A 22,808-nucleotide genomic window follows, 5' to 3' on the forward strand; every position below is an offset into this window, starting at 1 on the left:
CTGCTGGTCACCGGGGTGTGGTAAGCAGATGAGCCTTAATAATAAATCTTCTCCTTTCAGTTTTAAGGACTGAAGACATAATCACGCAGTGAACAGCAGAGAAGCCACCTGGAAGAACAACCCTCCGCACCCTCTGCTGTTATGGCAGGGGGAAGGCGGGGCCCTAACCGCACGTCCTACTGCCGAAATCCCCTCTGTGAACCAGGGGCCGCTGGCGGCTCTGGCCATTCCACGAGTTCCTCTGTCACGGGTGTGCGCTCACGCACCAGGTACGTCCGGCTCTCCACATCTTTGCGTCTAGCCAGGCCAGCTGCTCCTCTCTGCTGCAGGTTTGAGGCCCCCTTATCTCCCCATCTCACACGCTGCTGGTTTTCCTGTGGCTCAGGGATTTGTTAACTCCCTGTGTCTAGCTGAAATCCTTTTCCTATATGCAGCAGTGTCCATGCTACATGTTGTAATTGGGATAGGTGGGTTCTAATTTGCCCGAGACACTTAAGTGCTTTATCAGACCGTGACAGACTTTCAGCAGTGTTCAAAAGCTTTTAGTGACCGTTGAATGGAAAGTAAGAATAGAGACAAATTTTTATCCAAAGTCTGACTCTGGAGTTCTGGTTGTTGTGTCTCCTGTGCCCTGAAGTTTATGTCAGGTGAGGCATTTCTGGGGTAGAGTTTAGCTAGGTCAGGTGAAGTGTAGGCTGCGGGGTTTTGGTTTTTTCAGGTTCTAGCCTAGCTGGTTGGTTGCATTTCTGTGACTGAGGTAGAGGGGAGGAAGGAGAAGTGGAGCACCGACGGCAATACATAAGCAGGAGGTGCCTTATGAACTGTTTGCGAAGAAAATGTTAGATCTGCCTTAACATACTCCCTGCTTACGGCCCTAGGCCAAGAAATTTATAGGGATACAGTTATTCAAACAAGTTATTGCAAGGCCACAGAAGGTGGAGCAATCCACCTTGTACATGCTTTGCTGTGAGAGCATGCACAAAGGTCCTTATCACAAGTAGGTAACGCAGTACAAATCCACACCCCAGTTTACCTCCAAGTGATTTGTCTCTGTAGCCGTCCCCTCTGATACCCATCACCTACATGGCAGTCCAGGCTGAGGAGTCCCAAAGTGCTTAATGCGTATGAGAGCCTTGTTGCTGCTCTTGCAAGAACACCCTTAGGTCTCATGTGTCTGTTTAAAGCAGAAAAGGCTTTGTGTTTGTATTTAAAGCCCTTTTCTGGAGGATCAGAACAGGAACTCTTGTTCTGTGTACAGGAACAGAGTTTATTGGTGGATTTATCAATCCTGAGGAGCTGAATCAATCTTGTCAGCTTGGGAATCTGGGGGTTTCAGAGAGACAGCTCGGGTTTCTAAAGCTTTCCCCTCATGCATGGCCTTACTTTAGGCTGTCAGCCTTCTGTTCTAAAAAGCATGGGCTGATCCACCTGTGTCCACCCCTGAGCTAGAAGTCTTTCTGCAGTCACACTCCAACACTTCTGTGGTTTCGTTTTGGCATTTTCAATACGAGTTTGTGCTCTGTAGTTCCTTTGAAACCCACACCCGGATTCCTTTGACTGTTGTTATTTAGAGATTGCAAATCAGGAGAGATATATCTAGTATGTATTAATTCCCTTCCCTTTGATTAAAAGGGTTGCTGTCTGGGATTGTGTGCGTGCTCACACAGGAATATGCACCTCTGACTAAACTTGTTTTTCCTCCGTAGTTGAATAGAAGTTGAAGAATGAGAAAGGGCTCATGTTTAATTACTCTGTATTTCATGTTCAAGCACTCTTAGAAATGTAAATAGCAACTCGAGGCCTAAAAGCTTCCAATTAATTAAGAGGGCCACTGGTTGCCCCTTGAATAGCAAAACGCAGCCACGGCTTTCGAACCTGACTCAACACAAGGGATTTAATGTCAAATGACCCGGTGCAGTAGACTGGCCAGGTTCCAAACAGTGCTTTCGCTGAGCAAATTCCTGCTCACATCCACCTGTAACAGCCGTCCTAGACATCCTTGGGGTGCTGACGCTCCTGGTTTGTGGCAGCCATCAACCAGGGTAGTCCGCTTAGGTTTCTCTGTCAATATTAGACCACCGACTTCTACAGTCTGAGTGTGCGGGCTGGAGGACAGCGCTGTGTTCATCTCGGGGAAGTGACTGCTGGCTTTTGGTTTACCTCGGTAGGAGCGGTTCAGGTACAGGCCTTTCCAGCCCACCTTTGGCAGCTCAGACAGTCGTCCCCCTCCGGCACTGTAAGATCCCAGAGCTGCCTGTGGAGAGAAGTGTGCTGTTTGAACTTCAGCTCTTCTTCTGTCATCTCGTTGCTCTGTTTGTCCACTACATCAACATCTACAAAACTGTGTGGTGGTACCCACCCTCCCATCCGCCTTCGCACACGTCATTGGTAAGCGCTAAAGGACAGCTGCTGTCCGGTGACACTCACAGACTTGCCTCTTGGGTTGTTAGACATAAAGTTTTCTATATATGTTTGATGCAAACTACATGTGACTCTACAGCCCTGGAGCGTTGCTCATGTGACTCTTACTTGGCAAATTTTGGGCACTGGCTGTCTGCTTGGGGTTCTCTTTCTGATCTTGGAAGAGAGAGTCCAAGGAGAAGAGAATAACTTGGGAGCTTCTCTGTTGAATGTGGGTTTCTGCTGCCTGATGGAAAGTGGAATCATTTTGTTTTTGTCACCACAGAACTTTCATCTTATCGACTTCAACGTGCTGACAGTGACGACGATTGTCCTGGCACGGCGACTGATCGGTGCTATTGTGAAGGAGGTAAAGTCCTCAAGCAGATTTCAGAACCGTTCTTTCCTTTCAGGTGAAATGTAAAGCTGTGTGTCCCTTTCGCAGTTCCAAACTCTTCTGTCCTTTTCTAAAGAACTTTGTGCTATGTCCAAGTCAGAAACCTAGGCATGGTTTCAATGAGAAGAACCGAGAACAGAAATGAGCATCTCAAACCATTGCTCATGATTCTCTCTGTCCTTCTGTGATTGTTTCTGAATTACTGTCTCAACTAAACCGTAGTAATTCTGCTTTCTTCCTTGTGAAGAACAGTATTTGGCTCTTTTCCTGTTCGTTTAATTACTCTAGCTTTCTGCAAGGAGGAGCCAGTGTAGGTCAGTTTCTGCTGACTGCGAAAGCTTTCCGTGGTGAGCAGGTCCAGGAGAGTGGGCTGGTCACACCGATAACTACCAGACCTTAACAAGAAACTCTGAGAGCTCTCCTCATTCCAGCTTGAGGAATGAGGCCCTGGGTTTTGGCAAGTCCAGATTCCAGCCTACAGAAGGCCTCCCCTTCCTGGTGGCAGTCAAACAGAGCCAGCTAGCTCTTCCTTCATGCATATGAAGTTGATTTTACAGGTTGAGTGCTGCTCATTTACCATTTGCTTCCTGTAGGAAGAGTGAAAGAGTCTCCCCTCTGCCCAGCTCTTTCTTCTCTCCCCGCAGGCTTCACAGAGTGGCAAAGTCTCCCTGCCACGCTCTATTTTCCTGGTGATCACTCGGTTTGCTGTTCTCACTGGCACAGGCTGGAGTTTGTGTCGATCAATAATTCACCTTTTCAGAACCTACTCTTTCCTTAATCTCCTGTTCCTGTGTTACCCGTAAGTATCTCTTCTGTCACTTGTGCATGATTTGTAATGTTGCTTCAGTGCAGTGGGTGTTGCTCAGTTGAAGTGAAGCCTGAAAGTAAATAAGCACTCGATTACCTGGTAACAGAACTTAAACTACCCTTTTCCCTCTTGCTGTGTCACATTCCTTCTTGGTGGCAGGGCATATCTTTAACATTTACCCATATTTCAGCTTTAATGTAAGCATTAATTATAGTTCTTAGATTGCTCGTCCTCTGAAAAGGATTATATGCTTTTCTCACTGTATTCCAAGAACGCTTGTCTTCAGTTTACCGTAGCCTTGAGGTGCTTCTGCCAGGTGGAGCGAATCAAAGAGCTTTCCTGCTTCATGTTAACTAACAAAAGGAAGCCGGTTCTATTTCCAGTCAAGTAGTGGAAATAGCTGCCTTCCCTCTGGTAGATGCGGGAGGAAGCATCTCATAAAGACCTGAGACTTGCTGCTTGTGTTTGAGATCAGATTGCTGAAGCTCTTTTCTGGAGTTTACATAGGTACCAGATGCCGTTTAGGAGGGGGAAGTGATCGTAATGCTGATCTGCTGCCAGCAAAGGCATTGCGCGGGGAGCTCGTAAGGAAGTAACCACCTTTCTGCACTTTGCTGCTCCAGGTTTGGCATGTACATTCCCTTCCTTCAGCTGAACTGTGACTTTCGGAAGACGGGCCTCTTCTCCCAGGTGGCCAACATCGGTCCCAGAGAGACCGGCGAGGTGAACTCCAGGGGCAGAGACTACCTGACTGTCCTAAAGGAGACCTGGAAGCAGCACACTCGGCAGATGTACGGCATGGAGGCCATGCCCACTCACGCCTGCTGCCTCTCCCCAGATCTCATCCGCAATGAGGTGGAATACCTGAAAATGGACTTTAACTGGCGGATGAAAGAGGTGCTGGTGAGCTCCATGCTCAGTGCCTACTACGTGGCCTTCGTGCCGGTCTGGTTTGTGAAGGTGAGTGAGGGCAGCCTCTGCTCTTGCCGATGCCGCTCCTCGGGACATGGGACTAGCTGGGGAGGATTGTGGGGAAGGGGGCACTGGGTTATGGAGGAGGTCTGGTTCTTGCTCTTAGCTGGAACATGGTAGAAGTTAGTTGGATACTCCAGATAACAGGGGACAATATTGTCCTGGTAAAGCGTATTCTGACTGTCCTGAGAGCATGCATCCGTCTGTTAGGGAGCGGTGTCTCCCTCCTGCTTCCCCGTGCAGGTAGAAGGACTCCAGGCCAACCAGTCCTTCGCACACTGACCACCTGTGAGGACAGAGCTCCAGAACAAGGGGATTGACTGTAATACGGGAGGCAGTATGAAAGAGGATGGACCTTATTGGGATTCTTAGCTGTTTTATTTAAGTTACTAATATTTTGTACAATAGACAAATGTCTGGTAGTAGATCTGTCAGACCTCGGGGACCTGTCAGACCTGAGGGGCTGGTGCTCCCACCCATCGTCAGCTGCGTGAGGGGAGCATCAGGAACTACCTCCCCATTTTTGATGATGGGTGATGATAGCATAAATGTTTCGCTGTGGTGTGTTCAGGAGTTGTATAGCAGCCATCCTATGTGGGTGCTTCTTTTTCAGACAGGATTAATAGCTGCATGAAAAGTCCTTATTTTACCTGCCTGAGTGCTTTGTGTTTTGATGGCTTTGTTAGGTGAGGCTGTCCAAACACGTTGTCACACATTCTTCTTGTCCCCCCACCACAGAACACTCAGTACTATGACAAACGCTGGTCGTGTGAGCTCTTCCTTCTGGTTTCCATCAGCACATCTGTGATCCTGATGCAGTACCTCCTACCTGCGCGCTACTGCGACCTGCTCCATAAAGCCGCCGCGCACCTGGGCTGCTGGCAGAAGGTCGATCCAGCCCTCTGCTCCAACGTGCTGCAGCATCAGTAAGGAACTCTCTGCTGGGGCTGGGGCTGGAGTTTTCTCTTAGCTGGCATGCTGCTGGTGTGAAGAGAGGCTGGATGGGGAGCTCAGCTTTCCAGCCACCTCTCCTCCTCCTCTTGTTGCTTAAAAAAAACAAGAGAAAGAAAAATGAAAGCGGAGTTGTCGGCTGACACATCCGACAGCATACAGACGCTATCTGTACTGTCCACTTCCAAGCGTAGCAAGCGGATCTGATTTTTGGCAAGGTGCCTGCTGCTTCTGGCCCCAGGTAACTGCCGTTTGTCACTGCCATCGTTAGATGCCTCGGTGGGCCAAACTCTGCCCTCGCAAATGACGGCAGCTTACTACTGTGGCCAGCGCTGCAGAAGCAGCTCGTACGTTATGCTAGCTGACGGTGGGAAGGTGGCAGACCCCCCCCCTTCAGCTGGGGAGGTAGAAATAAGAGCTCTCTGCTTGTTTCCTGCAGGTGGACAGAGGAGTGCATGTGGCCGCAGGGAGTGCTGGTGAAACACAGCAAGAATGTGTACAAAGCCGTGGGTCATTACAACGTGGCGGTGCCCTCGGACGTCTCACACTTCCGCTTTCACGTAAGATCACATCTCCTTCCTGGGGACGGAGGTGTAGCGCCTCGGCAGGGTCACGGTCCCCTTGTCCTGAACACCTGGGACTGCCTGAGCTGGCTCTCCGAGCAGGAGAGCTGCCCGTGGGGTGTGCCAGGGCGGTGGAATGAGCCAGGTTCGGTACAGCGTTTCACGTTAGTCCCGTGTCTCCCATCGGTGCTGCCTGACAGGTGACTCTGGCCCCTGCAAACGGGGGCTCTGTCCAGAGCCATTCACCAGTAAATGTGTCTCCAGAGGGGAATCCCAGAGGAATCCTCACCGGACTCTGCCTCACCCGTCCCGTCGAAAACACGTCCCGAAGGGTCTGACCTTGCTCGGTGCCTTACTGTGGTCTCTTACAGTTCTTTTTCAGCAAACCACTGAGAATCCTCAACATCCTGATTCTGCTGGAAGGAGCCGTCATCTTCTACCAGCTTTACTCGCTGATTTCTTCAGAGAAGTGGCACCAGACCATCTCGCTGGCTCTGATCCTCTTCAGCAATTACTACGCCTTCTTCAAGCTGCTGCGTGACCGTCTGGTGCTGGGCAAAGCCTACTCATATTCTGCCAGCAGAGACTCAGAGCAGAAATTAAATTAAAACAATTGCACTGATGCTCAGCTTATTACAAAACAAACAAAACAAGAAACCCTCAGAGCTTTGTATTTTTGTTACCACTGCTTTTTTTCTTTGATAACTGATGTAATTAAAAGGAAAAAACATATTTTTTTACTCCCAACAGTTGTTTGTGTGGTTGTTGTCTGGTAAAATCCCCCGGGAAGGCCTCCTCCTGGTTGTATTTGAGAGGAGTGATTTATTAACAGCGGTGCTTAGATTTGAGGGGTGCGAAAGCTGCTGCGTCTGCTGGAGTCGGAGCTCCAGCTGGCACTGAGTGGGCAGATGAGGATCACAGGTATGTTAGAGCTCACAGCTTCACTCCGGGTCCCTTTATAAGGGGGTGAGCCCTGACCCTGTCCTTCCCGGGGACCCCCGGCAGCACCCCCCGATGCTCTGTGGCCGTAGGGGAGGGAGGCATTGCTTCCCTACAATGATTTTTAAATAGCTGCAGCAGCACTGCTGCAACCTGCCGCTCGCAGCCCGCGCAGGTGATGGTTTGAGGTCCGCAGCGGTGCGGGGGGACCCACCGTGGATGGGGGGAGATGGGGGGGGGGAAGTGGGGGTGGGGAGCTCCCGCTGCTCCCGCTTTGCCTTCCCAGGGGTGGGGTGGGTGTTCCCCCCTTTGCCACCTCAACCTGCCCATGAGGTCTGCGCAGGGCTGGGGCCCGGGAGGAGGAGGGGGTGACACCACCCTGGTGAGGAGGAGGAGGAGGAGGAGGAAGGGGCGCAGCTCCGCACCCGGGTGACTCGGGGCCGGCCCAGAGCCGCCGCCGTCCCCGCTGCCGGGGGCACCGGCCGTGCCCGCCGCTGTGGCCGGGTGCAGACTCGGGCCCCTGCCCGTGGAGGGGGTCCCCGCCGCCGCCGCCGGATCCGCCCTTTGTTCCGCTCGGGCCCCGCCGCCGCCAGGGGGCGCCCGGGGCGCGCGCCGTCCCGCTCCCGGTGCCGGTCCCGGTCCAGCCCCGGCGCGTCCCGGCAGCGCCGCCGGTCAGTCTCCGGCCCGCGGGACCACCCCCCCCCCCCATCCGCCCCGGGGAGATTATTGCCAACGAAACCGGCCCTGCCCGGAGGTCAAACACCGGACCGGGGCGGGCGGGCCCCGGGGACCGGGACCGGACCTTGCAGCGCTCCGGGCCGGCGGCAGCAGCATCGTCCCGGTGCCCGGCAGAGCCGCGCTGCCAGCCCCGAGCGTCGGACCCGGCGGCAGAGCGTCGCCCCGGCCCTCGGCAGGGACACGGTGGGGACGTGGCGGGGCCACCACGGGCCAAAGGCCACCGGGGACAAAGCCCCCACCGCCGCCGCCGCCCGCCCCTCTCTCATCAGCCGCTGCGCCTCGACGGGGCGAAGGGCTCGGCGAGGAAGAGGAGGGAGGAGCGGGAAGGACGAGGGCCGGGGCTGGCAGGGGCTGAGCCCCGCGGGACCGTGCCCCCCCGCCCACCGCCAGCACCGGGGCAGCCCCGCGGGGGCAGCGCGGGGGGCCGGGGCCGAGCCCCCCACCCGGGGAAGCCGAGGGGCAGAGGTGCTTCCTGCTGGCCCACGGCATGGGAAGCCCCCAAGAAGCCCCCCCCGGACCCCCGGCAGGTCCTGCGGGGCTGGGGGGATGGAGAGGGCCCCCCAGCCTGTCCCCCCACTCTCCTATCGCCCCAGCCAAGGCCAGACCCAGTCTCCAGACGGGATTGCTAGCTGGGATGGGATGGGATGGGATGGGATGGGATGGGATGGGATGGGATGGGATGGGATGGGATGGGGGGGGGATGTCGGGGCGCCACGGGCGGGTGTGCCTGTGCCCCGGCCCCCTCCCCACCGCCGCGGGAGGAAACGGCCGTGTCCAGCCTTTCCCGAGGATGAGGATTTCCTTCCTCCCATTGAGCGGGGACCCTGAGGTTAGCACGCAGCCATGGGGCACTCGGCCCGTGGGATGGGGGGGGGGGCCTAGCTGGGAGGTGGGGGGCAGAGAACACCCCCCCGACACACAGCCCCCGGTGCAGCTCCCGGCAGGACCCCCCCTTTATTCCCCCTGCCTGGCCGGGACCCCCGTGCAGCCGCACCGGGGGGCTCAGGACGGAGACTTCCAGCCCTTTCCTTCTCTCCTTCCCCACGGCTTCCCTTCACCCGGCCTGAGTGTGCCGCAGACATTTTGGGGGCAAGAAGAAGCCGGGCAGAGCGGGCAGCCCTGGGGTGACAGAGCCCGTCCCCCCGGGGGGGCCCGGCCGGGGCTGGCCGACCTGCAGCCACCCTGGCTGCAATTTTGGGGCTCCCAGCCACGCCGGGAGGGTTTGGAGGTCCCCCCCGGGTCCAGCAACGTGACCCTCAGCACCGGCCACTTGGCAGAGCCTCCCAGCCCCAAAGGGTGCCTGTGCCCCACGGCACTCCCGGCCCCCTCGTCCTTGCAGGGACCTGGCCCGGACATGGAGGTTACTGGATTCCCAGAAAAGGCTCTTCCTGCAGCTGGGAAGGGCTGTGGTGGGGAGCAGGGGACACTTCCCACTTCCACTGAGTCATCTGACAGTGTGCGCTTGGGCTTTCCCGGGGGCCGGAGGGGACGATGTCCCAGGGGAGATCCCGCGTGGGAATTCCCCTGGGAGCAACTGGGACACCTCGGAGGTGGCTTCACCGGGGACCCAGCTGCCTTGGTGACCCCAGGGGTCCCAGGCAACCTGAGCGGTGGCCAGCCCACGGGCAGGGCTGCACCCCGGGGGTCCCAGCCTGGCCGGGCTCCATCTGCTGCCCTCCCCGCTCCAGCTAATCCCGGGATTAGCAGCCAGATGCCAGGTGCAGGTTTGCTGCAGGTAACGAGTATCCCTCAGGGAGGAGGTTACGGACATCAAAGTGCAGGCAATTATGGCTAATCCCACACCTGCGCCTAACGAGCTCGGCTGCCGTCCTGCCTGCGCCAAGCGGGACTGGGCAGCCGCCACCGGGAAGAAGCCGATTGGCATCGCGGTGGGGTCCCCGAGCCAGGAGGGCAGCGGGGACAGGGAGCCCGTGTGTGCTGGGGACCCGTCCCGGGGTGTCCCCAAGCACAGGACCCCAGGATAACGGCCATGTTGGTGGGTCACGGAGCAAAACGCCAGCCCTCCACGGGGCTCGGCACTGTGGGGGCACAGCTGAGCCCTCCCTTGCATAGACCCAAAATGGGGCACGTGCGCTGGGGACAAGTTTCGGCCTCCCACTGCCCGCCGGGAATCCCCTCGCCACTTCCCAGTGGACCCAGCTGATGGGAAATGGCTGTTTTCCCCGAACATTCCTGGGAGGCCACATCTGCCGCCCACGTCCCCATCCCCAGGACCTCTGTGCAGCCAGTTCCCGGCTGGTCCCACTCCAGCTCGGCGCAGATGGAGGCCGGATGCTGCAGCACAGGGCTGCCACCAGCCCTCGACCCACAAACCTGCCCCACATGTGCACCCCACTGAGCTTCTGCCCACAGCGTGGGGGGGGGGCAGAAAAAGCCGCCACAGATTTCACACCCGAGCCTGCAAACCCCCGTTTTCTCCCCTGATGCAGCAGGCGAAGCCGCTGCCACCTTCCAGTGCCGATGCAGAGGTGGTGTCGCTGCCCCTCGGGGACTCTGACGCTCAGGTCATGGCTGGGGGGGTCCTGCGTTGCTGGGTGACCCCACAGTGGCAGTACCCTGCCAGGAGCACGTCAGGCCCCCCCCAGCTCCTCCTCATCCCCCTGAAAACACCCGCCTGTCCCTGGGGGGTCCAGCACCCAGCAGCTGTTGTTGTGGGGACCGGGACAAGGGGGCAGGGGTGGGACGGGAGCACCCCCCCGAAGCCAAAGGTCCCCAGCCTGGGCACGCAGTGCATGCGGGTAATCCCAGCAGGGCCGTGTCGTCCTTTATCTGGAGGCCGGTAGCTTTAATTCTTCCTTAATAATCGTTTATGCCATTAATGAAGCCAAATCCCTAAAGTGGCTAATTAAGGGTTCGTTTGCCCGCTGCCATCTCACACTGCAGCTGGTTTTGTGTGAGATCAAGGGGGGGAAAAAATCACGGGGGGCTGGTGAGAGCATCATCCCAGTGCCCATCCCGCCAGCATCCCTGCTCCCCCGGGATGGGGGCTGCGGGACAGGGACCCCTGAGCAGCACTCCAGGCCCCACTCCCCCCCCAGATCCAGAGCCGTGGGGTCTCCATGGGGCCTGGGCACCCGAATCCAGGAGGCACAGAGCCGAGTCGAGGCAGCCACTACTGCCCCTGCCGCTGCCTGACCTTGCCTGGGGCTCACCTGGCCGAAACCGGGGCAGGACACGGCCCACGAGGCCCCGTCCTGAGCCTGCGAGACCTGCCGTAATTGGCAGCCCTGAATTAGCATATGCACATCCTCATTAGCAATTACACACACACGCCCTCATTTTCTCATCTGAACAAGTCCATGGTGCGGACCCGGCAGCCAGGGCAAGCACGGATGGGGTGGTGGGGCCAGATCCTGAGCCACCCAGCCACTCCCCGTCCTCTGCTCATCACCTGAGACTGCTAAACTCATTGCACTTGTGCAACGGAGCAGAGACAATGCCTGCGGCACCCATGGCCCTGCCATACCCTACTTGGTCCCGGGTGAGGGCAGGCAGCAGTCCCTGCGGGGAGCAGATGGCGACTCGCAGCACTACAAAGCACGGAGCAGCGCGAGGGCCAGATGGACCGCAGGGGAGCAGAGCCGTCCCGTCGTCCCCCCGCTCCATTTCCGCTGCCATTTTATCCAACAGTGGCTATAAATATTTAACAGCTCCATCCTCTGCTCTGCTGCTGAACCCACAGCCGGAGGGACGGCAGCTCCCACCGCTCCAGCCCTCTTTGCACCGTGCTGGGGGCTGCTGGGCTGATACCCCCCCCTACATGAGCACGGCCAAGGGCACGTCCCCTTCCCGCAGCATCGCTCTGGGTCTGAGCTAAATAACCCCAGGGAGCCGGGCTGGAAACGCTTGAGGATTGAAAGGTGGTGAAAGGAGACTTTGAAGGGCACGGGGACGTTTCCCAAGAGCTGGGGACAAAGGGAGAGCAGGGAGAGCCGAGCAGGTCACCCACCCCCCGGGTGGGTGTCAGGCTCTGCCATGGCCCCATCCTGGGCACCGTACAGGCTGAGCACCCTTGAGCCCTTTCGGAGGTCCAAGGGGCCGTAAGTACCCCCAAACGCACCCCCACACCCCCGAGGGACCGAGCTCCTGGGTCAGACCCCCACCAGGAGCCCTGTGGGCAGCAGCACCGCCTTGCCGGTCACCGCAGGGGGGTCACGGGCATCCTGCCCCCCCGGCACAGGCGTGCTGGGTTGAATGTCCCCGGCTGGCAGCGGAGCAGAGCCGGTTGCAGGATCTCCCACGCTGCGGCACGAGGCTGCGAGTCCCAGCATGCGGCTGCTGCGGGGCACGCCGCAACCTGCAGCCCCAAGGGCGGCAGAGAGGCGTCTGAGCAGAGGGTTCGCCCCGGAATGGCCCTCTCCCGGCACCGAGGGAGTTTCGGTCCCACGGTGGGCACAGCCGGTGCCCCTTCTTGCAGAGCCCAGGCACGCCCTCGGTGCCCCCATGGGACACACGTGCAGCCCCTCGCCGGGCCGGGCTTCCTCCCGCCGCCACCGCCGCGGCCCCGAGCCTTTCCGCCGCTCTTCCGCTCGACCCCGGAGCCGCCGGCTGCTTTCCTGCTCCGGCCCGCGCTGCCACCCCGTTTCCTGCCCGCTGGGGCTGCCGCTGCCTCTCTGCCTCCCCCCCGGCCCCGCATCCACCCCACACACCCCCGTTTCCATGCACCGAGTGTTCCCAGCTTTCCCCGCCGTGCCAGCACCATCCATCCTCCCTGTGGCTCGTTCCCAACCCGCAGACGGGGGGATGTGACCCGGCCGTAGTGTCCCCAACAGCTGCCCCCGGACCCTGTGCCCTCCTCGGGGGCTCCGGTCCCCAGCCTCCCCGCAGGACCCGGCCCCGACGCTGCTGCAGGAGCGTCCCGGCTCGGTGGGGTGATTTCAGGGGTTCTGCGTTTCCACCAGCTGTTTTCTTCCAGCTCAGCGATAAAGGTATCGAACGCAGCAAGTCTCCCCCGGGCTCGCACCCGGGGAGCGGCAATTCCCCGATTGCAATCACTTTTGGGGATCTACCACTGACCTAGTTTTTAATCCACTGCGCACGGGCGGCAGGGATGGCACGCGGGGCTGCCTTTGGGCAGCGAGAATGAGCAAGAGCTTTCCAGAAGCATCGATACCCCCCGCGCGAAGCCCCCTCCTTGGTTTTGGGAGACGAGGGTCCCGCAGGCAGCTCGGTGGGGCTGGCCCCGGCTCTGTTCCGCCCCACTGCTGAGGTCAGGCCGTTCCCACGCTGAGCCCAAGGGTCTCCCCCAAAACCGGTCGGGCATGCGGAGCCGTGACTCAGCCCCGAGTCAGCCGGCGGGGAGCAGCGTGCACCGGCAGGCCCGGGGGGGGCCGGCGGAGGGCACGGGGTGCGGCGGCAGGACGGGACGTGCGCAGGGGCCCCCGCTTCCCGGGCAGCCGCACCAGAGCCCTTAGCAAGGAGGGAAGCGAGAAATTTCCTTTTCCTTCCTCCTGCAGAGCTGCAGAGAGGGTGTCGTCATGCTGGGGTGACCTCCCCCTGCACCCCGCTCCCTAAAGCAGCCCACCGTGTCCCCCCACCACCCCGGGCACCCTGCAGGGTGAGGACTGGGAAGGGCTCCTTATCTCCTTTCCCGGCTGCTGCTCCCCAGGGCCACCCTGCTGCGGGGCAGGTGACGCTGGCAGTGTCACCTCCCCTTCCAGATTGAACCCTCCCTGCTGGGATGGAGCAGGGATGATGCCACCGTCCCTCCATGGTCCTTGCATATGTTTCACATCCCCCCGGCATCCCTCCCTGCCCTACGGCCGCATGGCTGAGACCACCAGGGTTTTCCCGACCCCCCCGGCCTCCCCGGGGGCCGGGGGGGTCACCGCATGCCGGGCGTTGGAAGCAGGCTGTCGCCAGCCCTCTGCGCCAGCCAGGAATAAGTGGATTAGGAACCAATCTCGTTATCGCTGCTAGCAGCCTCGGCGAGGGCCGTGGGATGGGGACAGGGATGGGGACGGGGATGGGGACGCTCTCGGTGGGGGGGTCAGGGGTGGCCGGTGCCTGGCGTGGGGCAGAGTGTGGCCATGGTGCTTCGACAGCGATGGCTCAGCTGCCTGCTGTTCCCAGCGATGTGGTGTCCGGGCTCTAATGAGCCGGGATGGTTAATTAGTCAGTGTCAATTTATGTTGATTAGTCAGAGGAGTCGAGAGCCTGATTCCTCTGCCACCTGGCATGTGCCTGGGCGCACGTGTGTGTGCAAAGGTGTGTGCACACCTGGGTGCGTGCATGGGTGCGTGCACACAGATATGTGTCCAGGTGTGTGCATGTGCACAGCCACCCGTGCACCCATGAACACGTGCGTCCATGCACCCATGCACATGTGCACCCACGCACACGTGCACACGCGGCTCCGGAAAGCCAAGCTCACACCAACGCCACGGCTCAGGGAGCTGCTGTTCAGGCAGTCCCGAGCAGATGGGGCGGATGACAAGGGACGTCCCCGGGGCAGGACAGGGTGGGCATGGCCCCGGCGAGGCGTGGCGGGCAGCGTGGGCTTGGCCGCGGGCAGCGATGGGACGAGCGATGCGAAGTTTCCTGCGGGTGATTCATGCTCTTCCTCAGCTTTGCTGCCGTATGAGCAAGAGGAAGCCGCAGGGATTTCCAAAGGGGCTCAGAAAAACTCTCCCCTCCTCGTCGCCCGCTGTGATTTCCTCCCTCCTCCTGGGTCGAAACGCAGCCGTTCTGGGGGCGCAGGAGCCATGTGGGCAGCAGCACGCGGCAGCGAGGCCGGGAAACTCCCGGCGATGGGAGCAGAGCTGGGTTCTGCTGCAAGGAGGGAAGAGGATGGGAAACGCGGCGTGGCCGGATCCAGCCAGGGAGCGAGCCCCTCTCCGGGCTGCGGAGCTGAGCAGGGGATGAAGCTTCGTCTCGTGATGCGCCGCGGTTTATGCGATCCAGGCTAACAGGCATTGCAGCTTGGGCTGCTGTTGGCTTCTGGGTTTTGCTGCTTCTTCTTAAAGCAGGATTGCAACCACCAAAAAAAGGCAAAACCCTAATCCTGCAAATCCTCCGCTGCTCCCGCTGAAGGCCTCGGTGGGTGGCACGGGCTGGATGTGCCCGTCCCCCCCGAGGTGCCCACCGTGGGACGCCGGGGTCGGATGCTGGCCCAGGGCTGCTCAGGACCGCCCAACTCAAGCCCGGAGCCGCTAAAAATAGCCCCCCCGTGTCTCCACCGCGCCAGCCGAGGTGTTGCAGCCACCAAATCAGCTATGCAAACAAGACTGAAATTAAATCAGCCGCATGTGAGAGAAATCTGTTAACCCCTGCCAGGACAGCGAGGACGTGTCCCCCCGCGGCGGTCAGGGCTACACCGGGGCCACGCGGCACTCACCGGGGCTGCAGCCTCGCCGGGGCCATGGGCTGCCGCCGAATGCGGGGAGCGGGGTCCGTGCCCCCACGGCGGGGCTGAGCCGCTGTCCCCCCGCCGCCCCCGGCTCACAGCCATCTGTCCGGGGTGTATTAAAGGCATGGAGAAGCTGGAGAGAGAAATGAGGTCAGAGCTGTGATGGCAGCCAGGGGACAGGGTGAGCCTGCACCCGCGTCGCCTTCCCCGGCAGCAGGACCCTGCCACCCCCCTCGAGTCTCCAGTGGGACCAGGTTGTGGCACCGGCCAGAGCAGGGACGGCTCTTTGGGATGCCCTTAGACCCCCAGGGCAAGCCCAAAGCAAGCCCCGGCCTCGACCGCGGCAGCGGGGGACATGCCAGGTGGACTTTTGCACCACCGCGGCATTACCGCAGCCCGGCAGCACCGGCAGAGCTGAGCAGAAGGGTTGCACCGTGTCTGAGCGCCTGCCGGGAAACCTGCCCATGCCGCGGGCATGCAGCCCCTCGCCGGGGCTGGGGCCGCGTTGGGCGTCAAACAGCACCAGCACCCGTAATCTGGGCAGCGAGTGCAGCGCGCATCCCTGGGCTCCCCGTGGCTCCCCCGCCACCGCTGCCCGACCCGGGCGCGTGGGTGCAATGCCGAAAACATGCCCCCCGCCCGTGCGTGAGCGCGAGCGTGCGTGTGCGAGTCCCCGTAGGCAGCTGCCTGCATTTCATGCATTTTTAAGAAGAACAAGGTTAGTGGGTCACTCCAGCGCCGGAGGCTTTTCTCCAGCTGAGCTGCTTTGCTGCCAAACCCATCCGGGCTGGCAGCTGCCCGCACCGCGGCGGCGAGGGGGCTGGGGCAGGCAGCGGTGCGGGCAGGCGGGCAGCGGCAGAGCCCGGCTTCGTGGTGGCGAGATGCTGCGGCTGCAGCTGCCCCGGGGCTGCGATGGCCTTTCTGCCCCCCACCAGCTCTGGCCACCGTTCACCCCCGGAGGCGGGCGAGAAGCTGGCAGGAGCGGGATGCAGCCAGACTGGTCACCGTCCTGCTGCCAACAGGCAGGGAGCAGGCAGGGAGCAGGCATGCACCATGCCGGGGGGGACTGCAGCCCCCCAATAGGGTTGCCAGATGCCGGGGCTCCAGCACGCTGAGCCATGGGGCCCTGGCGAGGCTGGCAGGGTGCAGCCGTGGCAGCAGAGAGGAAAAGCCGCTGCGGTTAAAAGTTAACGTGGAGACAAAGCAGAGCCGGGACAGCAACGCCAGCGTGGCCGCACCAATGCAAACAGCCCCGGCTTTATGGCAGCCCGGCCCAGATAAAGGGGTGAGCAGCTCCGTCCCCACCCTGCCCAGCCTCTCCCCACAGCGCTGCCCCCCACTTGGCACCGTCACCGAGGGGAGAGCGTGTGCATCGGTGCGGCCACACCGGTGCCCGTGTCCATGCTTGCACACACGTTTGCGAAGCAGCACGCACACGCCTGTGTGCCACAGACCTGATATGCACCAGCGTCGCTGCTGGGGATGGGGTGAACCTAAACCTGGGATGAACCCAGACCTGGGGGGAACCCAGACCTGGGGTAAAGCCAAGCTGTGGGGTGCAATGGCAGCGATGCTGCGCCGCGTCGCCGTGCAGCCCTGCGCCCGCAGCCCCCCGGCATCCCACCACAGCGCAGCCGTTGCCATGGCTACGGCCATGCAAGTCTGGGCGAAATGCATCTGCCGGTGCAGCCTGCCGAGCCGTGGGGGTTGGGAGGGCACCGCTGCTCTGTGCCGCTGCCGCCGGCCAGGGCCACACTACAAGAGCCATCGCGGGAGAGCGGGGTGTGGGCAGGGGGTGCTGGTCCCCCGCCACGGAGGGGCTGCAGACCCCCACTGCAGTGGGATGGGGTACCCCATGGCGAGAGCCCACCACGCTCCCCCAACCCTGAAAACTGTGCAAGAGGTTTGCCAGCACTGGGCAAGCCCGGGGAGGGGGGTCGGAGAGCGGTGCCTGCCTCCGGCGGGTGCGAAACCCCCACGTGCCCCCCCCAGCGCATCCCACCAGCTCCCGGGAGGCAGCGAGCCGAACCGGCATGGCTGGGATGCCTGGGAGGCAAAGTGCTCCCCGATAACCTTAGCGCTGGGCTGGGGCACGGAGCAGCCCCCCGGAGCCCATCACCAGGGTCTCTGGGCTCTGCTGGCCCTCGGGCTCCCGCCCAGCCCTGCCCACAGCGGCGGTGGCCCTGGGGACACTTTCGGTTTTGCTCTGAGGCATAGGGGAATTCTGTTCCCAGCAATTAAGCAATCCAGGCCGGGGACAGCAGGGGATAAGGGAAGGAGGGGATTTCTGACGGAAAGTTGCAGACAATCCCAGCGCTGCCGTGCTTCCCCCGCCGAGCTCCGCTCCCGGCTCCCCCCCTCGCAGCCCACCCCGGCGAGGACCGAGCCCTTGCCCCATCCCACCTGCGTGGGATTTTAGGGAGAGGGTTTTCCTGGCATCCCAGGATTTACCAGGGGCGACAGGTTCCCCCGGCTGCACGGCCCCAGTAAGTCAGCCGGGATCTTCTGGTGGAGGGAGCAGCAATGAAGAGGTTAATGGCATTGACACTTACAGGTTCCTCATGAAGCTTTAACATTAATAGTCCCTTAAGGTGAGTGGGGCTGGAGGTTTGCATCTCGCAGGGCTGTTTTTCCGGGCTGTTTGGGTACCAGAAGATAACGCCCCCCCCATCTCCCCCATCCTCCCCGGCACCCCTCCGGCGCTCCCCATCCCTCCAGCCCTTCATCCAGGCAGGCAGAAGCCAGACCTGGCCTGGGTGTCCCTGCGTCTTTCCTGCTGCCTGTCCGGCCATGTCCATCCCGGTCCCTTCCCCCACGGCCATGCTCCGCACACACTGGCCTCTCTCTGCCTGGGCCCGTCAGATGTTGCTGAAAAGGAACAATGCGACGTATTGTCTCTCCCTGCTCGCAGGCATCAAAACCCAGCAGCGCAACAAAAAGACACATTGACTTGCAGGGAGAAAGAGGCCCATACATCCCCGGCTGCTCGCAGGGGGAAGGGACCGCTGCCCCAAAGCATCCCAGTGCTGCTTTCCTGTCCCGGGTCCGGCGGTGCCGGCTGCCCCGCGACGTGGTCGGCTGGCTGCCGCTGGCCCCAGGGATGCGGGCAAAAGGGGTGACCCCGCTGGGCTGCGGAGGGCTGGCGGCGGAGACGTGGGGCTGCCTGTGCCCCATCGCCAAGGGATGTCCTTGGGATTAGCGTCGTGGGTGCGCACGTGCAAGATGCTCGCTGGACCCACGCGGGTGCAGGGGCTGGGACCGTGCTGGTGTGCATGCGTGGACTGGACACACGCGCAGGCTGGAGCCCCGCCAGCCGTGCACCCACCCCTGCAACCCCAAGGAGATGTGGGGCTCGCCCTTGGCCGTACCCTCCGAGTGGGGAAGGAGCGTGGCGCCGGCACTGCCTGCCTTGCACCCGTGCTCACACAGCCGGGGAAGGGACGTGACACTCTCACCCGCTGCCATCACTCAGGCACAGCTCCGTGCAGCTCGGTCAAGGCGTTGTCCCCTAACCCATGGCCGTGGGGCTGCCACGTACCCCCAGCCCTACTGGGAGCTACGGCAGCCACCAGCAGCCCACTGGCACAGGAGTAACCCAACACAGTGCAGCTCCCAGATCCCTTTTGGAGCCCGTCACCGGGACAGGGCACAGGTGACCCCAGGGACGGAGGGAGCTGAGCCCACCCCGGGGACAACCACGGGCTCCCACTGCCTGGGGGGTCACCATCCCCCTGGGAAGGGCAGTACCCCGCGTTCACCTCAGCTCTGCCCACGGCAGAACGCCGCTGCAGCCCGGCCGTGCTCCCCATGGCAAGGCAGGACACGGTGAGCACCGTGCAGCAGGGCGATGCCACAAACACACATGCCCCCCGGCACGCTTCCCTGATGCGTGTCCCGGCCGTGGCGTGCGGGCACGCTCCCGTGGCACCTCCGCAGGCAGCTCCGGAGGAAACGGGACGGGAAAAGCTCCACTTGGACTGAGCGTCGCTTTTGTTTCCATTATAAACTTCCCTTTTAACAAGGAAGGAGGCTCTGAAACACGCTCCCCCCGCGGCCCCCGGCCGGGGGACCCTGCCAGCAGCCCTGGCTGGGGCGGGAGAGAGCAGAGCCCGGTGCACGGTAGCACCCGTCTGCCCTCCCGCCTCTGCTGCCAGCTGGATGCTGCGGCCCCTTTTCTCTCCGGACACCCACTGGCAGCCGTCCTGCTCTCGTAATGCGACCGAACCGGCAGCGCACGGCTTGCTCAGGGTCAGGGAGTCCTTTATCAGCCCCGAAATGCAGCCTACGGCGGGCACGCGGGAGATAAGGCGCGTGGGACGAGCATCCCGCCTGGGCGAGGGCGTTGCGGCGGGTTCCTGCTCTCCTGGGAGGAGTCGGGAGAGACGGATGGGCTGGGAAAGGCGATGCGGGGGCTCCCCACAGGGTGTTGATCCCCACCATGCAGAAACTCCCCCAGGACCGTGCCCACGGGGAGGCACCCGGGACCCCTCGCATCCCACCACCGTCCCCATCCTCATCCCGGGGCGAAGCGGGGCTGGGGGCCCTGGGCAGCACGGCGCAGCCCACCCCGCTGATGAGGTTGGAGGGGTTTTAGGTGAGAGGCTTGGCTTTGTTTGCAAATGCTCCAGCTCCTGGCTGAAAAGAAGGGCAGATGGTCTCGGAGATAAGAGACCAAGGGGATTGCTCTCTCTTTCCTCCGCCATGACTCACAGCTGCCAACCTCTGCCCCCAGCCGCCCCCCGGCGCAAGCGGGGAAGGGGGTGCCGGAGAGGAGAAAGGTCCTGGGACGGGAGAGCGGGGCCGGTCCTGTCCCCCGTGGAGGACGGTGGGATGCAGGGAGGATGACACCGGAGTGAAAAGCAAGCCCAGAAATAGCAAACGCAGTTACACAAGGCGCTGGTTGCCATGGGATCTTCACAACCAAAAATGACGGGGCTCTGGCAAATACAAGAACGGGCCCTTTTATGTGTTTCTATGGGAAGTCAGCGCCTCGCCACAGCCTCCCGGGCTGGAGCCTTTCCCAGGGCAGGAAGGATTCGGGGACGCTGGTTGTGGCACCGGCTCTGTGCGGGCGACAGGGAGACCCCCGGCAAAGTTCCATGCAGACCCGTGCTTGGGTCCAGGACACTTTTTCCCCGTGCTAATGTCAGAGAGTCGGTCGGCACTGACTCGGTGGCCAGCCCGAGTGACGGCGCAGCCACGAGCAGGTCCGGCGGCAACCAACTTCTGCTTGGGCGACGGACTGGAAAGACCCCCTTAGCCACCATGCAGCCCCGCTCTTCCTCCTGCCTGCCCGCCCCCGGCCGGCCCTCGTTCCCTGTAGAAATCCCCTGGCATGAAGCTCAGCAGGTTTTTCCTTCTGCAGCTGAGGACGGCCCCGCTCGGCACCTGCGGTGTCCCCCAGCCCCTTCGCCCTGTCCCCTCGTGGGCTGCGCAGCCGGAGCATCACTCGCCCCGGGGACAGGGCAGGTGGCCACGTCCTGGAGCCGCAGCGCAGGGCCCGGGAAAGCCAAGCCGCGGGCGGGCATGGCTGGGGGACACCGCAGCACGGGCAGCATGGCAGAGGCAGACCCCGGACCCTAACCCACGGCTACTATTTTTAGCCAAAAGCTGTTTGCAAGGGCCTTTCCCGCACCGGATCTGCTGCGCTGGCAGATGCCGTTACCGTCCGTCCCTGCATACAGCACAGCCTGGCCCTGCACTCTCCCTGCCGGAATTCTCTCCCTGGAGAGATCTAATTAGCTAATTCCTTTGCTATTTATAAATCAATATGGAAATCCCTCTGCTTTATTCCCAGCACCGTTGGTTGCCCTGGCTGGGCCCCCACTAACTGGGTTAAAATCCTCAAGTGTATGATCAGAGGCTTGTGAACGGCTCTAGATACATGAATAAATAATTGCATTAATTCTTCGTTAAGGGCTGGGGGAATACGTCGGGTGGCAGGGGAGGGCACGGGGCTGGGGACTGCACCCTCCTGTCCCCCTCCAACCCCCTGGCACGGGGGCTGCGCCCGCCGCTCTGCCTTGCAGCCTGTCAGCGCTTAACACCTAATAAATTAATAATCAGCACATGGTTTAAGTAGGTCTGGAAAGTGGAAAATAACATCCGCAAAGATCTTGCGTCCCCGAGGCCTTTTAGGCAGGAGCAACGCGCAGAGAGGCAGACAGATTTGTCTGCCTGTCCATCTGCTAGAGGAGCAGACAGACCCGTAATCTGTCCGTCTGCCCGCGCTCTGTAAATCCCCATCGCTTCCCGAGCAGCCAAAGCCCCCGGAGCCAGCGGAGAGCCCGTGTGGAGCCGGAGCATCCTCTGTCCCTCTCCGGTTCCCTGCCCGACACCTGGGGACCGAGGAGCCCGACCCGCGGCAGAAGCAGCGGTGGAGGGATGGGACCCACGGCAAAGGGGGCTGGTGGTCGCACTGGTTTCCACTGGGAGGGTTTGGGTTGGTGTCTGGTTTACACTGGAAACCCACTGCTGTGCGCAGCAGCCACCTTCAGCCCTCCACCCTCTCGCCCGGCGTAGCCACACCTGCCCCGGTGCCTGTGCGGCAGCACCGGCTGCTCCGTGCCACCAACGCTCCCCACGACATGCAGAAGAGGAAAACAGCCTCTTCCCAGGCTGGGAGCTGGAACAACCGGCCGTGGGTCTGCCTGGCGGGGACCCACGCTCACCCCACGGAGTGCCGGGGCTCCGGCACCAACGGCAGCTGCCGATGTGGCCGCACTGAGCACCGTTCCCGAGCCAGCTGAGCACTCCTGATGCTGCTGCCATCAGCGCAGGCAGGACAGACATCTGCAGCAGAGCCAGGCCTTGGAAGAGGAGACACGCTCAGGAATCCACAGGGGAATGTGTCTATTTATAAACACATCCCTTACGCAGCGCTGCAGAAGAGGGTTTTCAAGAAAAGCCGGGGTCAAGAGAGATGTGGCAACTGAGGATTCCTCGGAGATGAAAGCCGCTAGAGACCCACATGTGAGGTTTCCTGCACTGCCTCTGAAGGTGACGGGGGGCTGCCCCCCCCCAGCAGGTCTGCATCTTGACCTGTCTAACCAAGCTAAAGTTTGCCCTTTAGAGACATCGCATCTGCCTCCCATCACTCCAGCGCTGCCCGCCAATCGCTGTGGCAGGGGAGCAGTGGGGTGTAAAGCCTTTTCTCCCCTCCAGCAAAATGTGGCAGAGACCTGGGCTTTGCGCAGGGGCTGGCGGACGGGGGGGCCGAGCCGAACAGCCCCGGCCGAGCCAACAGCACAGAGCACGGTGGCAGCACCGCAGCCACCCTGCCAGCCCCGGCCCCATAAATCCCCTCCCGAATAAGCAAGCCCAGCCACTCATCCAGCCCACCGCTGCGGAAAACACCTTTCCAGCAAGCAGTCCGTTTCGCAGCACGGGGTGCATGTGTGCACCCCCAAACCAACAGAGAGGCAAAGCTGCACCAGGGCTGCCACCGTCACCCCAAAGGCTGCACCCCCAGAGTCCCCTCGCAGCTCGCAGTACCCGCAGAAGGGATGGTGCAGGTGGGTGGTGGGTCGCTGGTGCCGCTCACCTTAGTGGGTCCCCCCCGGCTCTGGTGCAGGAGGATGGGAGCGTCTCGGGGCCGTTGCATGGATGGACACGCTCGGACAGGCGCTGTGAGAGCTGGTGTTCGCTCGGGTTTGCTCAGCACGGCTGGAA

The 22,808-nt window shown here is 61.3% G+C and overlaps 1 protein-coding gene across 1 annotated transcript; it reads left to right on the forward strand.

Annotated features, from left to right (window-relative positions):
* The first annotated feature begins 75 nt into the window (after positions 1-75).
* TMEM39B (transmembrane protein 39B) lies at positions 76-6,819 on the forward strand. The gene is made up of 8 exons (XM_009819332.2): positions 76-269; positions 2,169-2,388; positions 2,687-2,770; positions 3,442-3,596; positions 4,229-4,565; positions 5,316-5,503; positions 5,968-6,088; positions 6,463-6,819. The coding sequence occupies exons 1-8, from the start codon at positions 142-144 to the stop codon at positions 6,697-6,699; spliced, it is 1,470 nt and encodes a 489-aa protein (XP_009817634.2). The 5' UTR covers positions 76-141; the 3' UTR covers positions 6,700-6,819.
* The last annotated feature ends 15,989 nt before the right edge of the window (positions 6,820-22,808 follow it).

This window comes from Gavia stellata, chromosome 29 (assembly GCF_030936135.1).
Source record: "Gavia stellata isolate bGavSte3 chromosome 29, bGavSte3.hap2, whole genome shotgun sequence".
NCBI classification, from domain to species: Eukaryota; Metazoa; Chordata; class Aves; order Gaviiformes; family Gaviidae; genus Gavia; species Gavia stellata.